This window comes from Hypanus sabinus, chromosome 19 (genome assembly GCF_030144855.1).
Source record: "Hypanus sabinus isolate sHypSab1 chromosome 19, sHypSab1.hap1, whole genome shotgun sequence".
In the NCBI taxonomy this organism is placed as follows: Eukaryota; Metazoa; Chordata; class Chondrichthyes; order Myliobatiformes; family Dasyatidae; genus Hypanus; species Hypanus sabinus.
The window spans coordinates 68,462,511-68,483,792 of NC_082724.1; the positions used below are offsets into that span (position 1 = coordinate 68,462,511).

Here is a 21,282-nt window from a genome sequence, read left to right on the forward strand (position 1 = left end):
CTTAGCACACACACAGCTATAAACATTAAAATATCTATTTCTCCTGTTCTCCAGGAATTGCAAGTTGGAGCTGTGAGGAAAGGTTGAATAAGCATGGACTGTTTTTATTGTGGAACAAAGTTATGAGGGGCCTTGCTCGAATTCATAGGAACAATCACTTCTCTTGACTGAGGGGCACCAATTTAAAATGACAATGGAGAATTCATCTGACTGCTGCCATCAGGAAGAAGGCACAGGTGCCTCAGGACTCACACCACCAGGTTCAGGCACAGTTATCACTTCTCAAACGTTAGGATCTTGAACCACATGCAATAACTTCACTCAACCGCACACTGAACTGTTCTCATAACCTATGGACTCACTTTCAAGGACACTTCATCACACATTCTCAATATTTATTGTTCATTTATTTTATTTTTTCATTTTATATGTGCAGAATTTGTTGTCTATTGCACATTGGTTGTTTGTCTGTCCTGTTGTGTCCTCTTTGATTCTACTGCGTTGCTTGTGCTTACTGTGAATGCCCATAAGAAAACAAATCTCAATGTTGTATATGGTGATATATTTAGTAATAAATTTACTTTAAAATTTTAACTTTGGAATTTACTTTCTGAAATGGTGGATTTGTATGTAAAGAGCCAATGACCAACAGGACTAGAAGACAGTATTATGGACTAGCTGGCACAGACCCAATGGGCTGACTGGCTTCTGTGTCATAAGCTTTGCCATGATCCTGACTCCTTTCTATCATGCTACATTCACAGATCTATATTCATATCTGTGCGACACCCATGAGACACTGCAGGCTAGAGGCCGGAGGCCAGAAACAATCTATCCTGGGGTTAGAAGACTCTGCATGCAACAACAGGTGGGGGTGGGGGAGGGGAGGAAGGGAAGGGGCTTGTTTTGCTTATAGAAACATAGAAACCCTACAGCACAACACAGGCCTTTCAGCCCACAATGCTGTGCCGACCATGTACTTACTTTAGAAATTATCTAGGGTTATCCATAGCCCTCGATTTTCCTAATATTATTTTTATATAATATATTATACACACACACACACACACATACATATACATTTTTTATATCAAGTCAAGACAAGTCACTTTTTATTGTCATTTCGGCCATAACTGCTGGTACAGTACACAGTAAAAATGAGACAACGTTTTTCAGGACCCTGGTGCTACATGAACAATACAAAAACTAGACTGAACTACGTGAAAAACACCCCAGAGAAAAAAAACTACACCAGACTACAGACCTACACAGGACTACATAAAGTGCACAAAACAGTGCAGGCAATACAATAAATAATAAACAAGACAATAAGGCTGTATGTTGGTGTCAGTCCTGGCTCTGGGTATTGAGGAGTCTAATAGCTTGAGGGAAGAAGCTGTTACATAGTCTGGTCGTGAGAGCCCGAATGCTTCGGTGCCTTTTCCCAGACGGCAGGAGGGAGAAGAGATTGTATGAGGGGTGTCTGGGGTCCTTCGTAATGCTGTTTGCTTTGGGGATGCAGAGTGTAGTGTAAATGTCCATGATGGTGGGAAGACAGACCTCGTTGATCTTCTCAGCTGACCTCACTATCCACTGCAGGGTCTTGCGATCCGAGATGGTGCAATTTCCAAACCAGGTGGTGAAGCAGCTGCTCAGGATGCTCTCAATACAACCTCTGTAGAATGTGATGAGGATGAGGGGTGGGAGATGGACTTTCCTCAGCCTTCGCAGAAAGTAGAGACGCTGCTGGGCTTTCTTCGCTATGGAGCTGGTGTTGAGGGACCAGGTGAGATTCTTCACCAAGTGAACACCAAGAAATTTGGTGCTCTTAACGATCTCTACCGAGGAGCCATCGATGTTCAGCAGGTCGCTTAACAACTATCTCTTTTGTTTTGTTCACATTCAGAGACAGGTTGTTGGCTCTGCACCAGTCCGTTAGCCACTGCACCTCCTCTCTGTAAGCTGACTCGTTGTTCTTGCTGATGAGACCCACCATGATCGTGCCATCGGCGAACTTGATGATATGGTTCGAGCTGTGTGTTGCAGCACAGTCATGGGTCAGCAGAGTGAACAGCAGTGGACTGAACACACAGCCCTGGGGGACCCCTGTGCTCAGTGTGATGGTGTTGGAGATGCTGCTCCTGATCTGGACTGACTGAGGTCCCCCAGTCAGGAAGTCTAGTATCCAGTTGCATAGATTGATTGTATGTCCATAATGTGACACCAGGCGATACAGAAGGTGACTGACAGGAACTAATAAAGGAGTGATGGAGTTAGTGGGTGGATGTGTTGTATCAGCCTTACTGTTTGGATAAAGTAACTGTTTGTGAGTCTGGTGGCCCTGGTGTAGATGCTGCATAGGATCCTCCCTGATGGGAGTGAGACGAACAGTTAAGAGCAGGGTGTGTAGGATCCTTCGTGATGTTACTGACCCTTTTGGAGCTCCATTCTGCATGCATGCCCTTGATGGTGGTAAGGTTAATGGCAGTGATACGTTGGACAGTTTTGACTACCTGTTGTACAGCATTCCTGTCTGGTGCAGTGCAGCTTAATTTAAAAAATTATAAAAGTATATGGTAGACAGTCAGCATGAGGAAATCTGCAGATGCCGGAAATTCAAGCAACACACACAAAATGCTGGTGGAACGCAGCAGGCCAGGCAACATCTACAGGAAGAAATACAGTCGACGTTTCGGGCCAAGACCCTTCGTCAGGACATCAAATGTACTTCTTCCTGTAGATGCTGCCTGGCCTGCTGCGTTCCACCAGCATTTTGTGTGTGTTGGTAGACAGTCAGATTCCTTTTTTCCCCAAAGTTGACGTGTCAAATACATGAGGGCACACGTTTAATGTGAGACGGACAGAGGTTAAAGGAAATTTATGCAGCAAGTTGTTTTTTTTTTAACTCAGAGAATGGTAGTTGCCTGTGGTGAAAGCAGGTACAATAGGCACATAAACAGCAGGGAAAAGAAGATAAAAACCACGTGTAAACAGATGTGTATCATGGTCAGCACAGTCATGGTAGACTGAAGGGTATGTTCTTGTGCTGTACTATTCCATGGTCTATTTTCTGAAGCAGATAAAGATCTGAACAGTGTCAATGCAGGGAAATGGTTGTCTTGGCTCTAAATACTAGAACCAAGGCCGAAAACCTTAAATTGGCCACCGAATTACAGGAAGAATATTAATAAGGTTGAAAGAGTGCAGAGAAAGTTTACAAGGCTGTTGCTGGGACTTGGGAAACTGAGTTACAGAGAAAGTTTGAATATTGTCTTTATTCCCTGGAGCGTAGAAGAATGAGGGGGGACTTGATAGAGATATATAAAATTATGATGGGTATAGATAGAGTGAATGCAAACAGGCTTTTTCCACTGAGGCTAGGGGAGAAAAAAACCGGAGGACATGGGTTAAGAGTGAAGGGGGAAAAGTTAAAAGGGAACATTGGTGGGGGGCTTCTTCACACACAGAGTGGTGGGAGTGTGGAATGAGCTGCCAGAAAGAGTGGTAAATGCGGGCTCACTTTTAACATTTAAGTAAAACTTAGACAGGTATATGAATGAGAGGGGTTTGGAGGGATATGTCCCAGGTGCAGGTCAGTGGGACTAGGCAGAAAAATGGTTCGGCACAGCCAAGAAGGGCCAAAAGGCCTGTTTCTGTGCTGTAATGTTCTATGGTTCTCAGGGGCAGGTCATGTCACTCTTTATCTCAGAAGACTGTGGATGTTCTGTCATTAATTGCACTTAAAACATAGCTAGATAGATTACAGTGCACCAAAGCACTGAGGGACAGGGTGATAGAGTACGAAAATAGTGTTGAGATCACTCTTGAACCAGTGTGGCCTAGTTGGCTCAAAGACAGAAATTATCTACTTTTCTCCTATTTCTTTTGCACTATTGTTCAAATTTCAAAGTTCAAAGTAAATTTATTATCAAAGTATATTCACAATATGTCACCATATACAACCCTGAGATTCATTTTAACACACAGCCATTTGCAGAGGAGATGACATCTACCTTCAACACTAAGCAGCAGCAAAGACAGACCATATATGGAAGCACTCACAGCTCATCCGGGCAATATTCTGGCTGAGGTAACCTTCGCCCCTTCAGCAGGTATCGTGTGATGTCATACGGGTCAACCTCTGGGTAGGGTGGTGCTCCTCGAGTCAGTAGTTCCCAAAGCAAGACTCCGAAAGACCACTGAAGGTAACAACAGGGACAGACATCAATACAACTCCAAAGCAAACAGAGCCACTAGAGTGAAGACCAGGAGCTTTCCAGATATGACCCACTGCCCAGACACTCCACCCAACTGCCTGCACCTTGTTGGATCCAGAAGGCTTGAACATGTGAGTGTGAATGAGCTGCCAACAGGAGTTATAGACATGGCTTCAATAGTAACATGTAGGAAAAGTTGATAGAGACACCTGGATGTGAGGGATGCAGATGGATGGGACTGGGCAGATTGGGCTGGCATGGACTAGATGGGCTAAATGACCTGATTCTATGCTGCAGTGCTCTATGGCTCTCTGGCTGAAAGAGCAACCCCCTGATGCCTAACAGGTGCTTGAGGAGGGGGTATGGGCTCCAAGAAGCTACCCAGTCTCAGGTAACAGCTCACTGGTTGTCAAAGACTAAAACTGTTTGTAAATGCCTCATTTAAAAACAGCTGAGATTTATATAATTATGCCAACATTTAAAAGACACTTCAATAAAAATAGTTTAGAACTGGGGCTCCGAACTTATTTTATGTCATAGGCCTCCACCATTAATGGAAGGGCCTGTAGACCCCAAATTTGGAACCCCTGGTTTTGGGGAGAGGGGGGGTAAGAGGTAAATGCTGGCAAATGGGACCATTTCAAATGTATCCCTTGGTTGTCATGAACAAGTTTGGCCAGAATGCCTGTGTTTGTGATGTATGATCCACACGCAGGCCTGAAGGCTTAACATGTCCATGCCAACCAAGGTTCCTATCAAAACTGAACCCATTTGCCAGCATTTGACTCATAATGAAAAGCATAAATAATTAATGTAATTACAAAAACATAAATTAGGGAAAAAAAGCAAAAAAACTGGAATGAAATGAAATAATTGAAACATCAATCCTGAATGGCACTAAATTCAAATGAAGTTTGTAGGCCAAAGTCAAAACTCGCTGCTGAAAAGTAAGGGAGTGTTTCACAGCCACAATCACTGGAAAGAGGTTAGGCAGGAGAACACAGATGAATGGGAATTTGATGTCCAGCTTGATTCCTGAACAGGAAGCCTAAAACAAACTGGGCACAAAACAGCCAACAGCTCCCAGTCCCTGGGCACCAAGAGGCAAAGAGTTCACAGTCCCCTGGGCACCAAGAAACCAACAGCTCGCAGTCCACTGGGCACCGAGAGACCAACAGCTCACAGTCCCCAGGGCACCGAGAGACCAACAGCTCACAGTCCCCAGGGCACCGAGAGACCAACAGCTCACAGTCCCCTGGGCACAAAGCAGCCAACAGTTCACAGTCCCCTGGGCACCAAGAGACCAACAGCACACAGTCCCCTGGGCACAAAGCAGACAAAAGCTCACAGTTCCCTGGACACCAAGAGACCAACAGTTCACAGTCGGCTGGGCACAAAGGAGCCAACAGTTCATGGTCCCCTGGGCACCAAGAGACCAACAGCTCTCAGTCCCCTGGGCACAAAGCAGCCAACAGCTCACAGTCCCCTAGGCAGAAAGAGACCAACAGTTCACAGTCCCCTGGGCACCAGGAGACCAACAGTTCACAGTCCCCTGGGCACCAAGAAACCAACAGTTCACAGTCCCCTGGGCACCAAGAAACCAACAGTTCACAGTCCCCTGGGCACCAAGAGAGCAACAGCTCACAGTCTCCTGGGCACCAAGAAACCAACAGCTCACAGTCCACAGGGCACCAAGAGACCAATAGCTCACAGTCTGCTGGGCACAAAGCAGCCAACAGCTCACTGTCACCTGGGCAGCAAGAAATCAACAGTTTACAGTCCCCTGGGCACCAAGAGACCAACAGTTCACAGTCCCCTGGGCACAAAGAAACCAATAGTTCACAGTCCCCTGGGCACCAAGAGACCAACAGCTCACAGTCCCCTGGGCACCAAGAAACCAACAGCTCACAGTCCACAGGGCACCAAGAGACCAATAGCTCATAGTCTGCTGGGCACAAAGCAGCCAACAGTTCACAGTCCCCTGGGCACCTAGAGACCAACAGCTCACAGTCCACAGGGCACCGAGAGACCAACAGCTCACAGTACCCTGGGCACCGAGAGAACAAGAGTTCACTGTCCCCTGGGCACCAAAAGACCGACAGTTCACAATCCCCTGGGCACCAAGAGACCAACAGCTCTCAGTCCCCTGGGCACCAAGACTCCAACAGTTCACAGTCCCCTGGGCACCAAGAGACCAACAGCTCACAGTACCCTGGGCACCGAGAGACCAACAGTTCACAGTCCCCTGGGCACCAAAAGACCGACAGTTCACAATCCCCTGGGCACCAAGAGACCAACAGCTCTCAGTCCCCTGGGCACCAAGACTCCAACAGTTCACAGTCCCCTGGGCACCAAGAGACCAACAGCTCACAGTACCCTGGGCACCGAGAGACCAACAGTTCACAGTCCCCTGGGCACAAAGCAGCCAACCGCTCACAGTCCCCTGGGCACCAAGAGACCAACAGCTCACAGTCTCCTGGGCACCGAGAAACCAACAGTTCACTGTCCCCTGGGCACAAAGCAGCCAACAGCTCACAGTCCCCTGGGCACCAAGAGACCAACAGCTCACAGTCCCCTGGGCACCAAGAGACCAACAGCTCACAGTCCCCTGGGCACGAGGAGACCAACAGTTCACAGTCCCCTGGGCACCAAGAAACCAACAGTTCACAGTCCCCTGGGCACCAAGAGACCAACAGCTCACAGTCCCCTGGGCACCAAGAGACCAACAGCTCACAGTCCCCTGGGCACAAAGCAGCCAACAGCTCACAGTCCACTGGGCACCGAGAGACCAACAGTTCTCAATCCCCTGGGCACCAAGAAACCAACAGTTCACTGTCCCCTGGGCACAAAGCAGCCAACAGCTCACAGTCCCCTGGGCACCAAGAGACCAACAGCTCACAGTCCCCTGGGCACGAGGAAACCAACAGCTCACAGTCCCCTGGGTACCAAGAGACCAACAGTTCACAGTCCCCTGGGCACAAAGCAGCCAACAGCTCACAGTCCCCTGGGCACCAAAAGACCAACAGCTCACAGTCTGCTGGGCACAAAGCAGCCAACAGCTCACAGTCTCCTGGGCAGCAAGAAACCAACAGTTCACTGTCCCCTGGGCACCAAGAGACCAACATTTCACAGTCACATGCGCACCATGAAACCAACAGCTCACAGTTCACAGGGCACCAGGAGACGAATAGCTCACAGTCTGCTGGGCACAAAGCAGCCAACAGCTCACAGACCCCCGGGCACCAAGAGACCAACATCTCACAGTCCCTGGGCAGCAAGAAACCAACAGTTCACTGTCCCTGGGCACCAAGAGACCAACAGTTTACAGTCCCCTGGGCAACAAGAAACCAACAGCTCACAGTCTGCTGGGCACGAAGCAGCCAACAGCTCACAGTCCCCTGGGGACAAAGCAGCCAACAGTTCACAGTCCCCTGGGCACCAAGAAACCAACAGCTCACAGTCCCCTGGGCACCAAGAGACCAACAGTTCACAGTCCCCTGGGCACCGAGAGACCAACAGTTCACTGTCCACTGGGCACCAAGAAACCAACAGTTCACAGTCCCCTGGGCACCAAGATACCAACAGTTCACAGTCCCCTGGGCACCAAGAGACCAACAGTTCACAGTCCCCTGGGCACCAAGAAACCAACAGCTCACAGTTCACAGGGCACCAGGAGACGAATAGCTCACAGTCTGCTGGGCACAAAGCAGCCAACAGCTCACAGACCCCCGGGCACCAAGAGACCAACATCTCACAGTCCCTGGGCAGCAAGAAACCAACAGTTCACTGTCCCTGGGCACCAAGAGACCAACAGTTTACAGTCCCCTAGGCAACAAGAAACCAACAGCTCACAGTCTGCTGGGCACGAAGCAGCCAACAGCTCACAGTCCCCTGGGGACAAAGCAGCCAACAGTTCACAGTCCCCTGGGCACCAAGAAACCAACAGCTCACAGTCCCCTGGGCACCAAGAGACCAACAGTTCACAGTCCCCTGGGCACCGAGAGACCAACAGTTCACTGTCCACTGGGCACCAAGAAACCAACAGTTCACAGTCCCCTGGGCACCAAGAGACCAACAGTTCACAGTCCCCTGGGCACCAAGAGACCAACAGTTCACAGTCCCCTGGGCACCAAGAAACCAACAGCTCACAGTCCACTGGGCACCGAGAGACCAACAGCTCACAGTCCCCTGGGCACCAAGCAGCCTACAGCTCACAGTCTCCTGGGCACAAAGCAGCCAACAGTTCACAGTCCCTTGGGCACCAAGAAACCAACAGTTCACTGTCCCCTGGGCACCAAGAGACCAACAGTTCACTGTCCCCTGGGCACCAAGAGACCAACCGTTCACTGTCCCCTGGGCACCAAGAAACGAACAGTTCACAGTCCCCTGGGCAACAAGCAGCCTACAGCTCACAGTGGGCACCAAGAGACCAACAGTTCACAGTCCCCTGGGCACCAAGAAACCAACAGCTCACAGTCCCCTGGACACCAAGAAACCAACAACTCACAGTCTCCTGGGCACAAAGCAGCCAACAGCTCACAGTCCCCTGGGGACAAAGCAGCCAACAGCTCACAGTCCCCTGGGCACCAAGAGACCAACAGTTCACAGTCCCCGGGCACAAAGAAACCAACAGCTCACAGTCCGCAGGGCACAAAGCAGCCAACAGCTCACAGTCCCCTGGGCACCAAAAGACCAACAGCTCACAGTCCCCTGGGCACCAAGAGACCAACAGTTCACAGTCCCCTGGGCACCAAGAGACCAACAGTTCACAGTCCCCTGGGCACCAAGAAACCAACAGTTCACAGTCCCCTGGGCACCGAGAGACCAATTGCTCACAGTCCCCTGGGCACCAAGAGACCAACAGTTCACTGTCCCCTGGGCACCAAGAGATCAACAGTTCACTGTCCCCTGGGCACCAAGAAACCAACAGTTCTCAGTCCTCTGGGCACCGAGAGACCAACAGCTCACTGTCTGCTGGGCACCGAGAGACCAACAGCTCACAGTCCCCTGGGCACCAAGAAACCAACAGTTCACAGTCCCCTGGGCACCAAGAAACCAACAGCTCACAATCCCCTGGGCACCAAGCAGCCTACAGCACACAGTCTCCTGGGCTCAAAGCAGCTAACAGCTCACAGTCCCCTGGGCACCAAGAAACCAACAGTTCACTGTCCCCTGGGCACCAAGAGACCAACAGTTCACTGTCCCCTGGGCACCAAGAAACCAACGGCTCACAGTCCCCTGGGCACCAAGAAACCAACAGCTCACAGTCCACTGGGCACCAAGAAACCAACAGCTCACAATCCCCTGGGCACCGAGAGACCAACAGCTCACCGTCCCCTGGGCACCAAGAAACCAACAGCTCACCGTCCCCTGGGCACCAAGAGACCAACAGCTCACAGTCCCCTGGGCACCAAGAATCCAACAGCTCACAGACCCTTGGGCACCAAGAGACCAACAGCTCACAGTCCGCTGGGCACAAAGCAGCCAACAGCTCACAGTCCCCTGGGCACCAAAAGTCTAACAGCTCACAGTCCCCTGGGCACCAAAAGTCTAACAGCTCACAGTCCCCTGGGCACCAAGAGATCAACAGTTCACTGTCAACTGGGCACCAAGAAACCAACAGTTCTCAGTCCTCTGGGCACCGAGAGACCAACAGCTCACTGTCCCCTGGGCACCGAGAGACCAACAGCTCACAGTCTGCTGGGCACCGAGAGACCAACAGCTCACAGTCCCCTGGGCACCAAGAAACCAACAGCTCACAGTCCCCTGGGCACCAAGAAACCAACAGTTCACAGTCCCCTGGGCACCAAGAGACCAACAGTTCACAGTCCCCTGGGCACCGAGAGACCAACAGTTCACTGTCCACTGGGCACCAAGAAACCAACAGTTCACAGTCCCCTGGGCACCAAGAGACCAACAGTTCACAGTCCCCTGGGCACCAAGAGACCAACAGTTCACAGTCCCCTGGGCACCAAGAAACCAACAGCTCACAGTCCACTGGGCACCGAGAGACCAACAGCTCACAGTCCCCTGGGCACCAAGCAGCCTACAGCTCACAGTCTCCTGGGCACAAAGCAGCCAACAGTTCACAGTCCCCTGGGCACCAAGAAACCAACAGTTCACTGTCCCCTGGGCACCAAGAGACCAACAGTTCACTGTCCCCTGGGCACCAAGAGACCAACCGTTCACTGTCCCCTGGGCACCAAGAAACGAACAGTTCACAGTCCCCTGGGCAACAAGCAGCCTACAGCTCACAGTGGGCACCAAGAGACCAACAGTTCACAGTCCCCTGGGCACCAAGAAACCAACAGCTCACAGTCCCCTGGACACCAAGAAACCAACAACTCACAGTCTCCTGGGCACAAAGCAGCCAACAGCTCACAGTCCCCTGGGGACAAAGCAGCCAACAGCTCACAGTCCCCTGGGCACCAAGAGACCAACAGCTCACAGTCCCCTGGGCACCAAGAGACCAACAGTTCACAGTCCCCTGGGCACCAAGAGACCAACAGTTCACAGTCCCCTGGGCACCAAGAAACCAACAGTTCACAGTCCCCTGGGCACCGAGAGACCAATTGCTCACAGTCCCCTGGGCACCAAGAGACCAACAGTTCACTGTCCCCTGGGCACCAAGAGATCAACAGTTCACTGTCCCCTGGGCACCAAGAAACCAACAGTTCTCAGTCCTCTGGGCACCGAGAGACCAACAGCTCACTGTCCCTTGGGCACCGAGAGACCAACAGCTCACAGTCTGCTGGGCACCGAGAGACCAACAGCTCACAGTCCCCTGGGCACCAAGAAACCAACAGTTCACAGTCCCCTGGGCACCAAGAAACCAACAGCTCACAATCCCCTGGGCACCAAGCAGCCTACAGCACACAGTCTCCTGGGCTCAAAGCAGCTAACAGCTCACAGTCCCCTGGGCACCAAGAAACCAACAGTTCACTGTCCCCTGGGCACCAAGAGACCAACAGTTCACTGTCCCCTGGGCACCAAGAAACCAACGGCTCACAGTCCCCTGGGCACCAAGAAACCAACAGCTCACAGTCCACTGGGCACCAAGAAACCAACAGCTCACAATCCCCTGGGCACCGAGAGACCAACAGCTCACCGTCCCCTGGGCACCAAGAGAGCAACAGCTCACCGTCCCCTGGGCACCAAGAGACCAACAGCTCACAGTCCCCTGGGCACCAAGAATCCAACAGCTCACAGACCCTTGGGCACCAAGAGACCAACAGCTCACAGTCCGCTGGGCACAAAGCAGCCAACAGCTCACAGTCCCCTGGGCACCAAAAGTCTAACAGCTCACAGTCCCCTGGGCACCAAGAGATCAACAGTTCACTGTCAACTGGGCACCAAGAAACCAACAGTTCTCAGTCCTCTGGGCACCGAGAGACCAACAGCTCACTGTCCCCTGGGCACCGAGAGACCAACAGCTCACAGTCTGCTGGGCACCGAGAGACCAACAGCTCACAGTCCCCTGGGCACCAAGAAACCAACAGCTCACAGTCCCCTGGGCACCAAGAAACCAACAGTTCACAGTCCCCTGGGCACCAAGAAACCAACAGCTCACAATCCCCTGGGCACCAAGCAGCCTACAGCTCACAGTCTCCTGGGCACAATGCAGCCAACAGCTCACAGTCCCCTGGGCACCAAGAAACCAACAGCTCACAGTCCCCTGGGCACCAAGAAACCAACAGCTCACAGTCCCTTGGGCACCAAGAGACCAACAGCTCACAGTCCGCTGGGCACAAAGCAGCCAACAGCTCACAGTCCCCTGGGCTCCAAAAGACTAACAGCTCACAGCCCCATGGGCACCAAGACACCAACAGTTCACAGTCCCCTGGGCACCAAGACACCAACAGTTCACAGTCCCCTGGGCACCAAGAGACCAACAGCTCACAGTCCACTGGGCACCAAGAGACCAACAGCTCACAGTCCACAGGGCACCAAGAGACCAATAGCTCACAGTCCACAGGGCACCAAGAGACCAACAGCTCACAGTCCCCTGGGCAGCAAGAAACCAACAGTTCACTGTCCCTGGGCACCAAGAAACCAACAGTTTACAATCCGCTGGGCACCAAGAAACCAACAGCTCACAGTCCCCTGGGCACCAAGAAACCAACAGCTCACAGTCCCCTGGGCAACAAGAGACCAACAGTTCACAGTCCCCTGGGCACCGAGAGACCAACAGTTCACTGTCCCCTGGGCAACGAGAGACCAACAGTTCACAGTCCCCTGGGCACCGAGAGATCAACAGTTCACTGTCCCTTTGGCACCAAGAAACCAACAGTTCACAGTCCCCTGGGCACCGAGAGACCAACAGCTCACTGTCCCTTGGGCACCGAGAGACCAACAGCTCACAGTCTGCTGGGCACCGAGAGACCAACAGCTCACAGTCCCCTGGGCACCAAGAAACCAACAGTTCACAGTCCCCTGGGCACCAAGAAACCAACAGCTCACAATCCCCTGGGCACCAAGCAGCCTACAGCACACAGTCTCCTGGGCTCAAAGCAGCTAACAGCTCACAGTCCCCTGGGCACCAAGAAACCAACAGTTCACTGTCCCCTGGGCACCAAGAGACCAACAGTTCACTGTCCCCTGGGCACCAAGAAACCAACGGCTCACAGTCCCCTGGGCACCAAGAAACCAACAGCTCACAGTCCACTGGGCACCAAGAAACCAACAGCTCACAATCCCCTGGGCACCGAGAGACCAACAGCTCACCGTCCCCTGGGCACCAAGAGAGCAACAGCTCACCGTCCCCTGGGCACCAAGAGACCAACAGCTCACAGTCCCCTGGGCACCAAGAATCCAACAGCTCACAGACCCTTGGGCACCAAGAGACCAACAGCTCACAGTCCGCTGGGCACAAAGCAGCCAACAGCTCACAGTCCCCTGGGCACCAAAAGTCTAACAGCTCACAGTCCCCTGGGCACCAAGAGATCAACAGTTCACTGTCAACTGGGCACCAAGAAACCAACAGTTCTCAGTCCTCTGGGCACCGAGAGACCAACAGCTCACTGTCCCCTGGGCACCGAGAGACCAACAGCTCACAGTCTGCTGGGCACCGAGAGACCAACAGCTCACAGTCCCCTGGGCACCAAGAAACCAACAGCTCACAGTCCCCTGGGCACCAAGAAACCAACAGTTCACAGTCCCCTGGGCACCAAGAAACCAACAGCTCACAATCCCCTGGGCACCAAGCAGCCTACAGCTCACAGTCTCCTGGGCACAATGCAGCCAACAGCTCACAGTCCCCTGGGCACCAAGAAACCAACAGCTCACAGTCCCCTGGGCACCAAGAAACCAACAGCTCACAGTCCCTTGGGCACCAAGAGACCAACAGCTCACAGTCCGCTGGGCACAAAGCAGCCAACAGCTCACAGTCCCCTGGGCTCCAAAAGACTAACAGCTCACAGCCCCATGGGCACCAAGACACCAACAGTTCACAGTCCCCTGGGCACCAAGAGACCAACAGCTCACAGTCCACTGGGCACCAAGAGACCAACAGCTCACAGTCCACAGGGCACCAAGAGACCAATAGCTCACAGTCCACAGGGCACCAAGAGACCAACAGCTCACAGTCCCCTGGGCAGCAAGAAACCAACAGTTCACTGTCCCTGGGCACCAAGAAACCAACAGTTTACAATCCGCTGGGCACCAAGAAACCAACAGCTCACAGTCCCCTGGGCACCAAGAAACCAACAGCTCACAGTCCCCTGGGCAACAAGAGACCAACAGTTCACAGTCCCCTGGGCACCGAGAGACCAACAGTTCACTGTCCCCTGGGCAACGAGAGACCAACAGTTCACAGTCCCCTGGGCACCGAGAGATCAACAGTTCACTGTCCCTTTGGCACCAAGAAACCAACAGTTCACAGTCCCCTGGGCACCGAGAGACCAACAGCTCACAGTCCCCTGGGCACCAAGCAGCCTACCGCTCACAGTCCCCTGGGCAGCAAGAAACCAACCGTTAACAGTCCCTGCGCACCAAGAAACCAACAGCTCACAGTCCCCTGGGCACCAAGAGGTCAACAGTTCACTGTCCCCTGGGCATCAAGAGACCAACAGTTCACTGTCCCCTGGGCACCAAGAAACCAACAGTTCACAGTCCCCTGGGCACCAAGAGACCAACAGCTCACAATCCGCTGGGCACCAAGAGACCAACAGTTTACAGTCCCCTGGGCACCAACAGCTCACAGTCTGCTGGGCACGAAGCAGCCAACAGCTCACAGTCCACTGGGCACCGAGAGACCAACAGCTCACAGTCCCCTGGGCACCAAGCAGCCTACCGCTCACAGTCTCCTGGGCAAAAAGCAACCAACAGTTCACAGTCCCCTGGGCACCAAGAAACCAACAGTTCACAGTCCCCTGGGCACCAAGAGACCAACAGTTCACAGTCCCCTGGGCACCAAGAAACCAACAGCTCACAGTCCACTGGGCACCGAGAGACCAACAGCTCACAGTCCCCTGGGCACCAAGCAGCCTACCGCTCACAGTCTCCTGGGCAAAAAGCAACCAACAGTTCACAGTCCCCTGGGCACCAAGAAACCAACAGTTCACTGTCCCCTTGGCACCAAGAGATCAACAGTTCACTGTCCCCTGGGCACCAAGAGACCAACAGGTCACAGTCCCCTGGGCACTAAGAGACCAACAGCTCACAGTCCCCTGGGCACGAAGGGACCAACATTTCACAGTCCCCTGGGCACCAAGATACCAAAAGCTCACAGTCCCCAGGGCACCAAGAGACCAACAGTTCACAGTCCCCTGGGCACTAAGAGACCAACAGCTCACAGTCCCCTGGGCAGCAAGAAACCAACCGTTAACAGTCCCTGCGCACCAAGAAACCAACAGCTCACAGTCCCCTGGGCACCAAGAGACCAACAGTTCACTGTCCCCTGGGCACAAAGAGACCAACAGTTCACTGTCCCCTGGGCACCAAGAAACCAACAGTTCACAGTCCCCTGGGCTCCAAGAGACCAACACCTCACAGTCCCCTGGGTACCTAGAAACCAACAGCTCACAGTCCCCTGGGCACCAAGCAGCCTACAGCTCACAGTCTCCTGGGCACAACGTAGCCAACAGCTCACAGTCCCCTGGGGACAAAGCAGCCAACAGCTCACAGTGGGCACCAAGAGACCAACAGTTCATAGTCCCCTGGGCACCAAGAAATCAACAGCTCACAGTCCCCTAGACACCAAGAGACCAACAGCTCACAGTCTCCTGTGCACAAAGCAGCCAACAGCTCACAGTCCCCTGGGGACAAAGCAGCCAACAGCTCACAGTCCCCTGGGAACCAAGAGACCAACAGTTCACAGTCCCCTGGGCTCCAAGAGACCAACAGATCACAGTCCCCTGGGCAGCAAGAAACCAACAGTTCACTGTCCCCTGGGCACCAAGAGATCAACAGTTCACTGTCCCCTGGGCACCAAGAAACCAACAGTTCTCAGTCCTCTGGGCACCGAGAGACCAACAGTTCACTGTCCCCTGGGCACCAAGAGATCAACAGTTCACTGTCAACAGGGCACCAAGAAACCAACAGTTCTCAGTCCTCTGGGCACCGAGAGACCAACAGCTCACTGTCCCCTGGGCACCGAGAGACCAACAGCTCACAGTCTGCTGGGCACCGAGAGACCAACAGCTCACAGTCCCCTGGGCACCAAGAAACCAACAGCTCACAGTCCCCTGGGCACCAAGAAACCAACAGTTCACAGTCCCCTGGGCACCAAGAAACCAACAGCTCACAATCCCCTGGGCACCAAGCAGCCTACCACTCACAGTCTCCTGGGCACAATGCAGCCAACAGCTCACAGTCCCCTGGGCACCAAGAAACCAACAGCTCACAATCCCCTGGGCACCGAGAGACCAACAGCTCACCGTCCCCTGGGCACCAAGAGAGCAACAGCTCACCGTCCCCTGGGCACCAAGAGACCAACAGCTCACAGACCCTTGGGCACCAAGAGACCAACAGCTCACAGTCCGCTGGGCACAAAGCAGCCAACAGCTCACAGTCCCCTGGGTACCAAAAGTCTAACAGCTCACAGTCCCCTGGGCACCAAGAGATCAACAGTTCACTGTCAACTGGGCACCAAGAAACCAACAGTTCTCAGTCCCCTGGGCACCAAGAAACCAACAGCTCACAGTCCCCTGGGCACCAAGAAACCAACAGTTCACAGTCCCCTGGGCACCAAGAAACCAACAGCTCACAATCCCCTGGGCACCAAGCAGCCTACAGCTCACAGTCTCCTGGGCACAATGCAGCCAACAGCTCACAGTCCCCTGGGCACCAAGAAACCAACAGCTCACAGTCCCCTGGGCACCAAGAAACCAACAGCTCACAGTCCCTTGGGCACCAAGAGACCAACAGCTCACAGTCCGCTGGGCACAAAGCAGCCAACAGCTCACAGTCCCCTGGGCTCCAAAAGACTAACAGCTCACAGCCCCATGGGCACCAAGACACCAACAGTTCACAGTCCCCTGGGCACCAAGACACCAACAGTTCACAGTCCCCTGGGCACCAAGAGACCAACAGCTCACAGTCCCCTGGGCACCAAGAGAGCAACAGTTCACTGTCCCCTGGGCACCAAGAGATCAACAGTTCACTGTCCCCTGGGCACCAAGAAACCAACAGTTCTCAGTCCTCTGGGCACCGAGAGACCAACAGTTCACTGTCCCCTGGGCACCAAGAGATCAACAGTTCACTGTCAACAGGGCACCAAGAAACCAACAGTTCTCAGTCCTCTGGGCACCGAGAGACCAACAGCTCACTGTCCCCTGGGCACCGAGAGACCAACAGCTCACAGTCTGCTGGGCACCGAGAGACCAACAGCTCACAGTCCCCTGGGCACCAAGAAACCAACAGCTCACAGTCCCCTGGGCACCAAGAAACCAACAGTTCACAGTCCCCTGGGCACCAAGAAACCAACAGCTCACAATCCCCTGGGCACCAAGCAGCCTACCACTCACAGTCTCCTGGGCACAATGCAGCCAACAGCTCACAGTCCCCTGGGCACCAAGAAACCAACAGCTCACAGTCCCCTGGGCACCAAGAGATCAACAGTTCACTGTCCCCTGGGCACCAAGAGACCAACAGTTCACTGTCCCCTGGGCACCAAGAAACCAACGGCTCACAGTCCCCTGGGCACCAAGAAACCAACAGCTCACAGTCCACTGGGCACCAAGAAACCAACAGCTCACAATCCCCTGGGCACCGAGAGACCAACAGCTCACCGTCCCCTGGGCACCAAGAGAGCAACAGCTCACAATCCCCTGGGCACCAAGCAGCCTACAGCTCACAGTCTCCTGGGCACAATGCAGCCAACAGCTCACAGTCCCCTGGGCACCAAGAAACCAACAGCTCACAGTCCCCTGGGCACCAAGAAACCAACAGCTCACAGTCCCTTGGGCACCAAGAGACCAACAGCTCACAGTCCGCTGGGCACAAAGCAGCCAACAGCTCACAGTCCCCTGGGCTCCAAAAGACTAACAGCTCACAGCCCCATGGGCACCAAGACACCAACAGTTCACAGTCCCCTGGGCACCAAGACACCAACAGTTCACAGTCCCCTGGGCACCAAGAGACCAACAGCTCACAGTCCACTGGGCACCAAGAGACCAACAGCTCACAGTCCACAGGGCACCAAGAGACCAATAGCTCACAGTCCACAGGGCACCAAGAGACCAACAGCTCACAGTCCCCTGGGCAGCAAGAAACCAACTGTTCACTGTCCCTGGGCACCAAGAAACCAACAGTTTACAATCCGCTGGGCACCAAGAAACCAACAGCTCACAGTCCCCTGGGCACCAAGAAACCAACAGCTCACAGTCCCCTGGGCAACAAGAGACCAACAGTTCACAGTCCCCTGGGCACCGAGAGACCAACAGTTCACTGTCCCCTGGGCAACGAGAGACCAACAGTTCACAGTCCCCTGGGCACCGAGAGATCAACAGTTCACTGTCCCTTTGGCACCAAGAAACCAACAGTTCACAGTCCCCTGGGCACCGAGAGACCAACAGCTCACAGTCCCCTGGGCACCAAGCAGCCTACCGCTCACAGTCCCCTGGGCAGCAAGAAACCAACCGTTAACAGTCCCTGCGCACCAAGAAACCAACAGCTCACAGTCCCCTGGGCACCAAGAGGTCAACAGTTCACTGTCCCCTGGGCATCAAGAGACCAACAGTTCACTGTCCCCTGGGCACCAAGAAACCAACAGTTCACAGTCCCCTGGGCACCAAGAGACCAACAGCTCACAATCCGCTGGGCACCAAGAGACCAACAGTTTACAGTCCCCTGGGCACCAACAGCTCACAGTCTGCTGGGCACGAAGCAGCCAACAGCTCACAGTCCACTGGGCACCGAGAGACCAACAGCTCACAGTCCCCTGGGCACCAAGCAGCCTACCGCTCACAGTCTCCTGGGCAAAAAGCAACCAACAGTTCACAGTCCCCTGGGCACCAAGAAACCAACAGTTCACAGTCCCCTGGGCACCAAGAGACCAACAGTTCACAGTCCCCTGGGCACCAAGAAACCAACAGCTCACAGTCCACTGGGCACCGAGAGACCAACAGCTCACAGTCCCCTGGGCACCAAGCAGCCTACCGCTCACAGTCTCCTGGGCAAAAAGCAACCAACAGTTCACAGTCCCCTGGGCACCAAGAAACCAACAGTTCACTGTCCCCTTGGCACCAAGAGATCAACAGTTCACTGTCCCCTGGGCACCAAGAGACCAACAGGTCACAGTCCCCTGGGCACTAAGAGACCAACAGCTCACAGTCCCCTGGGCACGAAGGGACCAACATTTCACAGTCCCCTGGGCACCAAGATACCAAAAGCTCACAGTCCCCTGGGCACCAAGAGACCAACAGTTCACTGTCCCCTGGGCACAAAGAGACCAACAGTTCACTGTCCCCTGGGCACCAAGAAACCAACAGTTCACAGTCCCCTGGGCTCCAAGAGACCAACACCTCACAGTCCCCTGGGTACCTAGAAACCAACAGCTCACAGTCCCCTGGGCACCAAGCAGCCTACAGCTCACAGTCTCCTGGGCACAACGTAGCCAACAGCTCACAGTCCCCTGGGGACAAAGCAGCCAACAGCTCACAGTGGGCACCAAGAGACCAACAGTTCATAGTCCCCTGGGCACCAAGAAATCAACAGCTCACAGTCCCCTAGACACCAAGAGACCAACAGCTCACAGTCTCCTGTGCACAAAGCAGCCAACAGCTCACAGTCCCCTGGGGACAAAGCAGCCAACAGCTCACAGTCCCCTGGGAACCAAGAGACCAACAGTTCACAGTCCCCTGGGCTCCAAGAGACCAACAGATCACAGTCCCCTGGGCAGCAAGAAACCAACAGTTCACTGTCCCCTGGGCACCAAGAGATCAACAGTTCACTGTCCCCTGGGCACCAAGAAACCAACAGTTCTCAGTCCTCTGGGCACCGAGAGACCAACAGTTCACTGTCCCCTGGGCACCAAGAGATCAACAGTTCACTGTCAACAGGGCACCAAGAAACCAACAGTTCTCAGTCCTCTGGGCACCGAGAGACCAACAGCTCACTGTCCCCTGGGCACCGAGAGACCAACAGCTCACAGTCTGCTGGGCACCGAGAGACCAACAGCTCACAGTCCCCTGGGCACCAAGAAACCAACAGCTCACAGTCCCCTGGGCACCAAGAAACCAACAGTTCACAGTCCCCTGGGCACCAAGAAACCAACAGCTCACAATCCCCTGGGCACCAAGCAGCCTACCACTCACAGTCTCCTGGGCACAATGCAGCCAACAGCTCACAGTCCCCTGGGCACCAAGAAACCAACAGCTCACAATCCCCTGGGCACCGAGAGACCAACAGCTCACCGTCCCCTGGGCACCAAGAGAGCAACAGCTCACCGTCCCCTGGGCACCAAGAGACCAACAGCTCACAGACCCTTGGGCACCAAGAGACCAACAGCTCACAGTCCGCTGGGCACCAAGAGACCAACAGTTCACCGTCCCCTGGGCACCAAGAGACCAACAGTTCACCGTCCCCTGGGCACCAAGAGACCAACAGCTCACAGTCCGCTGGGCACCAAGAGACCAACAGTTCACCGTCCCCTGGGCACCAAGAGACCAACAGTTCACCGTCCCCTGGGCACCAAGAGACCAACAGCTCACAGACCCTTGGGCACCAAGAGACCAACAGCTCACAGTCCGCTGGGCACAAAGCAGCCAACAGCTCACAGTCCCCTGGGTACCAAAAGTCTAACAGCTCACAGTCCCCTGGGCACCAAGAGATCAACAGTTCACTGTCAACTGGGCACCAAGAAACCAACAGTTCTCAGTCCCCTGGGCACCAAGAAACCAACAGCTCACAGTCCCCTGGGCACCAAGAAACCAACAGTTCACAGTCCCCTGGGCACCAAGAAACCAACAGCTCACAATCCCCTGGGCACCAAGCAGCCTACAGCTCACAGTCTCCTGGGCACAATGCAGCCAACAGCTCACAGTCCCCTGGGCACCAAGAAACCAACAGCTCACAGTCCCCTGGGCACCAAGAAACCAACAGCTCACAGTCCCTTGGGCACCAAGAGACCAACAGCTCACAGTCCGCTGGGCACAAAGCAGCCAACAGCTCACAGTCCCCTGGGCTCCAAAAGACTAACAGCTCACAGCCCCATGGGCACCAAGACACCAACAGTTCACAGTCCCCTGGGCACCAAGACACCAACAGTTCACAGTCCCCTGGGCACCAAGAGACCAACAGCTCACAGTCCCCTGGGCACCAAGAGAGCAACAGTTCACTGTCCCCTGGGCACCAAGAGATCAACAGTTCACTGTCCCCTGGGCACCAAGAAACCAACAGTTCTCAGTCCTCTGGGCACCGAGAGACCAACAGTTCACTGTCCCCTGGGCACCAAGAGATCAACAGTTCACTGTCAACAGGGCACCAAGAAACCAACAGTTCTCAGTCCTCTGGGCACCGAGAGACCAACAGCTCACTGTCCCCTGGGCACCGAGAGACCAACAGCTCACAGTCTGCTGGGCACCGAGAGACCAACAGCTCACAGTCCCCTGGGCACCAAGAAACC

General features: G+C 54.0%; 1 protein-coding gene across 5 annotated transcripts in view; it reads right to left on the reverse strand.

Annotated features, from left to right (window-relative positions):
- Positions 1-21,282, reverse strand: part of mst1rb (macrophage stimulating 1 receptor b) — a 318,451-nt gene that overhangs the window by 60,503 nt on the left and 236,666 nt on the right. For all 5 annotated transcript variants that reach the window (XR_009506864.1, XM_059944606.1, XM_059944605.1 and 2 more), the window contains exon 21: positions 4,063-4,199. Coding sequence is in view for 4 of the 5 variants with exons in the window: in XM_059944606.1 (XP_059800589.1) it covers positions 4,063-4,199 (137 nt within the window). In the remaining variant the exon portion in view is untranslated. The remainder of the gene's footprint in view (positions 1-4,062; positions 4,200-21,282) is intronic.